This window comes from Lactuca virosa, chromosome 9 (genome assembly GCF_052849685.1).
Source record: "Lactuca virosa cultivar CGN04683 chromosome 9, Lactuca_virosa_CGN04683_v6, whole genome shotgun sequence".
NCBI classification, from domain to species: Eukaryota; Viridiplantae; Streptophyta; class Magnoliopsida; order Asterales; family Asteraceae; genus Lactuca; species Lactuca virosa.
Genome location: NC_136434.1, coordinates 203,031,857 through 203,037,008, shown reverse-complemented (window position 1 = coordinate 203,037,008; position 5,152 = coordinate 203,031,857). Strand labels below are relative to the sequence as shown.

At 34.0% G+C, this 5,152-nt stretch overlaps 1 protein-coding gene across 1 annotated transcript; it reads right to left on the bottom strand.

Moving 5' to 3' along the window:
- Positions 1 to 2,167: 2,167 nt before the first annotated feature.
- LOC145140876 (putative ubiquitin-conjugating enzyme E2 38) lies at positions 2,168 to 4,606 on the bottom strand. The gene is made up of 6 exons (XM_079074261.1): positions 4,378 to 4,606; positions 4,181 to 4,292; positions 3,328 to 4,066; positions 3,104 to 3,243; positions 2,697 to 3,008; positions 2,168 to 2,620 (listed from the first exon to the last, which is right to left on the bottom strand). The coding sequence occupies exons 1-6, from the start codon at positions 4,419 to 4,421 to the stop codon at positions 2,366 to 2,368; spliced, it is 1,602 nt and encodes a 533-aa protein (XP_078930387.1). The 5' UTR covers positions 4,422 to 4,606; the 3' UTR covers positions 2,168 to 2,365.
- Positions 4,607 to 5,152: the final 546 nt, after the last annotated feature.

Sequence of the window (5,152 nt, the reverse complement as noted above, 5' to 3'; positions counted from 1 at the left end):
GGTAGCCCATGGCACTTGGATGTTGGACCATAGGGGCAACCCATGGCTTTTCAAGGAAATACCATGGAGGTAGCCCATGACATTTGGATGTCAAAACATGGGGGTGACCCATGGCACTTGTATGTTATGTGTATGTGGTACGTAGGGGGAAACTCATTAAGCTTTTGCTTATAGTTTGTCTTTGTGGTTTCAGGTACTTCCGGTACTAAGAGGAAGGGCCCGGCTTGATGGCTCAGCATTCACTCCTCACTATTTTCCACATTTTTGATCTTGTACTCTGATATTTTGACACTATTATCATGTGATGGTTTTTTGGAACAATGTGATGGTTGTAACTCTTGTATTAAAAATGAAAAAATTTACTGTGATTTTCGGGTCGGTACACATAAACCAATTTTTGATCAATATAATATTAAATTAACATATTATTATCGTTTTATAATTAGTATAATTATTGTACTAAAATTTATATAAAATATATTTATAGTGTAAGGAGTCGTTTGATAACAAGCTGACCGGGCTCGGTCAGTAAATTTTGGCTGACTCGATCCGGCTAGGCTGTTTGGTTGGGCTGAAACTTAGCTTTCTCAGTCTAGCTGACCGGTGCTCTTACTCGATCTTCCATCTATTTGTTGTTGACCCACAAAAAAGCGCATCTTTCTTTTTTGCCCTTGAGCCCTAAAAGAAAAACCACAAACGCGTCAATGTGCAAGCACCATCTTTCTTTCTTGCGTCTTCATTGAAGACTCCACGACATTAGAAACCTTCCAATATCGTCCTCCCTACTGCGACATCGACACCTGTTCATCCTCTGCCATCGTCGACATCCCAGCAGCACAGGTAAGTAATATTTTTTGTGTTTTTTTTTTCTAAAATCAGTTAACTGAAATTCGTCCTCCTTCTGGCGACCTCGGCACCTTCTCCTCATCTGCCATCGTTTAGAGCATTGGGTGTGGGCAACATGTTATAATACCATTTTGGTGTCACCTCACATGTCACATCACCAATAGTGTTATAACACCAAGTGAGAAAAAGGTTATCATGCTATTAACATGTTATAACACTCATTATTATAGGTAAAAAAAAGTAAATAATTTTTTTATATGCAAATGGTCATATTAATGTTCAAAAAGGAGTGGCCAATCAAGTTGTTCATTTTCTCTTGTGCTCGTTACAACCGAAAATGACTTAACACCCCCTTAACGAGCAAATGGTGGTCAAGGTGTAGGTGTTGTTGATATGCAATATGCCCCATACCAATTGCTTTTACCTCCACAATAGAGCACGTAAGCATTCTGTGTTGTTTTTTTTCTTTCTGAAATCAATTTTAAAACCAGAATGTGAACTTTTAAAACCAATGTTGGGTCTCCTACTTTTGGTAGGAGGTGCACTCCAAAAGGTGAACTTTTAAAACCAATTGAGGATCCCATGGTGATTATCATCCTAAAGGCCATAACATTCCAAGATTTTGTAAACCTTTTACTATTTATTTTTGTATAATTTAATATCACATTATTACTTTCAAAATACATATTTATGTGATATCTCTCGTATTTTAGATGAAGGGTCGAAGAAAATGTTTAAATTTCTTGATAGAATTGAAAATATAAATCCAACAAGGAAGATGATTGGTATAAAGAATCAACAATTGTTGCATAAATTTGTACTTATGTATTGTACCCCACTTGGAAGAGGGTTCTCATTTCTCCCTTCTAATTTAGATAACGTTTTGTAATTTCACTTTAAAATTATAATATTTTACTTTCACTTTATAGAATTTTACTTTTAATTTAAATCCAAAAAGTTCCAAAGGTCAATATATAGCAGTTTACCTTTTTTTTTATTCGACAAAAACCAATAGCAATGTGTCTTCATAGTTTGTAATTATAATTATGATTTTTATTGCTTTTTATCTAAAATGGGGAAAACATGTTGTAAAATGGAAGTTGGTGATGTTAGTGAGTCTGCAAAATTAAACAAGCTTTAGTCAGAAGTTAACACAGTTAAAACTTCTAACCCAATCAGCTTCTAACCCAGTCAACTCTAACCCAACAACTATCAAACCACCCCTAAACGATTTGGTATGTGGTTGTAAATGTAATTCAAAAGAGATTTAGTATTAGTAAGAACTTTACACACATTGTATGTTTTAGTATTAAAATCGAAGTTGGTCCAAGTCATCATTTTCCATCAAAACTACAAAAGTCAATTGCCATTTTCCAAAAGTCTCTTCCTATTTACAAAAAAGACCTCAAAGCTAAAAAAAAATCTCAAACTCACAACTTAAAATCTTTATAACCTATGTTTTAGGTTATAGACCACAACCTAGGGTTATACTTACACAATTATTATAAGTATATCACTCTTAAATACCAAAAAAGTCCCTTATCTTTTGTGCTAGATTTCGAGTTTGGGGGACAAATTCGTCCACATTCTCAACTCCTATTTCTTTAAATCCCCCAACAAGTGTCCCCATATACTTTTCAACATTTTTCCCAAATCCACGTGAACCCTTCTCTTCACCACATCCAACTCCTACACCATTAACATAACCTCTACATCTTGTCAAAATACCAACCCCACAATCACGAAAATGCCCAATCACCAAATCCTCAAAATACTGCATCCAAAATCGACATTAAAATATCAAAAAGACTAAAATACCCTCGTCATCAAAAATAGCTTGTCAATCATACCTTGGGTGGATTTTTCATGGTGTAAACCATAGTTTTAAGAGAATAAATCAAAGTCCTTTCATTGTATAGAATCGATTGATTTTCTCCATAATCAGAGCCACTTGAATCTGCAAATCCAGGTTCATTAAAATAGGGTTTCGCATTCAAAATCAAACCCTGTATAGATACCAAAACTTGTAGCATAGTGGAAACGCCAGGTGTCCAGTTCTCATTCTTGTCACCAATCCACGTGTTCAAAAGACTCAAGCAAACTTTCCCTTCTTCATAGAGATTCGGATTAATTCTCAACCCACCAGAATGATAATAAACTTTCTGATAATAATAATAATAATTATCAGTCATTAAATCTTTTTACATGAAATTAAATTTAAAATAAAAAGGAAGAGATGTGATGTGATGTGACATACAGGGGGAACATATGGATAGTTGCTAGGGAAGAAAACATCAAAGAAAAAAAGACCATTATGATATGGTGTCCCTTCTGCTCCTATTATCACTGCTCTTAAAAGATCCATTCTTGATTCATAAACCCTAACAAATATTGTATCTGTAATTAAACAAATAACGAGAATTTGAATTTAATTCAACCCAAATGGATGAAAATAAGTTGTGAAAACTAGAAACAACATACCAGGCAAGTTCTTCTCAAGAATCCTCCATTCTTTTTCTATCTTTTTAGACCAGTTTCTTGGGGGCTGTATTGTTTCCGAATTTGCCCCTTTATAGTGATGATCAGAATAGTCCTCAACAATATCAAACTTCTTAAAATTCGGATACTTTCTCAAAACTTGAGAGGAAGTTTCCTCTACATTTGAGCTCTTTTGAATCTTTCTAGAATCTTGTTCCAACATCACATCTTCCATAGGAGTAATTTGTCTTGAATTAATTGACATTTTGTGGGGCTGAGTTTTGACCCGTTTCTTGACAGATTTAACCTTCATTGCACCCTTTTGTAAGCGTAGAGTAGGACAAGTGGAACTACTTGAACCAGATGTTCTTTTTGTGACTTTAACAGGGTCAAAAGACGGTTTTACCCCTACCATTGATGGGGAAAGCATTGCATGTTCAGGGTGTGTAGAGTGTGTGAATCCAGTTGAGGAAGTGATCTTGACAGAATCCAGAAACCATGGATTGGAGGATTCCATTCCGGTAGGAAAATCTATGTTATCAAAATGAGATTGGAAAGTTGGGTACTCATATTCGGAATCATGGTGATCAGAAGACAAATCTATGTAATCTTTGCCATTATAGGAATCAGAGTCCTCTGAATCTAGCTCAATTATGCCACTAAGAGTTGGTGAGATAATAATCCCCTTGTTATGTGACTTTACCTTCTTTGAAATCCCAGATAAGATCGACACCATAGTATCCTAGGAATTAAAAAAAAAAAGTATGATTACTTCTACATATGCTTAACAAGAAGAATGATTGAAAAGGATGATGAAGAAACAGAAACAGAAAACAGGCATTGATCTGATTCTTACCTCGTTTTGTTTATGCATCGTGTTCTTGCCTTTCAGCGTCCGATTAACAGGTGAAGAAGATGCATCTCCTTTGGATTCCGTGCCCGGAGAACTCTCTGGAAATACTCGTTTCCTAATAAAACCACACATATAAACACATCATAGATAAAGCATAAACCCCTGTTAAATTCTATCTGCTCAGGGAGAAATGATCTTACTTTGACTTGTGAGGGATGCATTTTCCTACCGCAGGCGACTCCATTTATCGGCAGTATTAACATCAACAGAAATTGGGGAACATGTAAAATTCAACGAAAACCCCTTTTTTCTTAGGGTTTTTATTCTTCGATCGTTAGCAATTACGTCTCAATTTCCCGCAATAAACCTGGACTTTCTTCCCCATCGTCAAACCTTGACGGAGACAATTATAGTGCGTTTGGTGTTTGGTTTGTGGCATTCAAAAAGGTTTTTACGTTTTAAGAATTTGCATTTAAAATCCAATAAAATCGGGTTAATTAAAAATAAATAAATTGAAGACACGGTAAAATATCTAATTTTTATTAATTTATTATAAATATACTAATATATAACCAACTAATGTGTATGTGTTAATACGTAAAATATCCCTCAATTTTATACAATATGTCATTTATAATCTTTTATTTTGTAAAATGATATTTTTTATTTAATTTTATAAGACGTCATTTTTATCTTTTCGGTTTCTAAACTTTTTCATGTTTACTATTTTTTTTACACTTATGCCCTTATATTTTTATGGATTATTCAAAAACCATACAACTTACAAAAATATTCTCCAACTCTTCTCAACTTTTGATAAGTCAACCAACCCTCATTTTTTTGAAACTTTTAGTGTTTTTTTGAAGCTTATGCTATACTTATTTAATCAATTTTCATTTACTCTAATAAATAAAGATCTTTTGTCATATGTCACACTCTCAACATTGTCACATATAATTTTGTGGTTATTTTAAA

Coding starts and splice junctions, on each gene's coding strand:
- LOC145140876 (XM_079074261.1), bottom strand. CDS start 4,421: ATGGAGTCGCCTGCGGTAGGAAAATGCATCCCTCACAAGTCAAA. Junction 4,293..4,377: donor TGCATCCCTCACAAGTCAAA/GTAAGATCATTT, acceptor TGGTTTTATTAG/GAAACGAGTATTTCCAGAGA. Junction 3,009..3,103: donor ACTATCCATATGTTCCCCCT/GTATGTCACATC, acceptor TATTATTATCAG/AAAGTTTATTATCATTCTGG.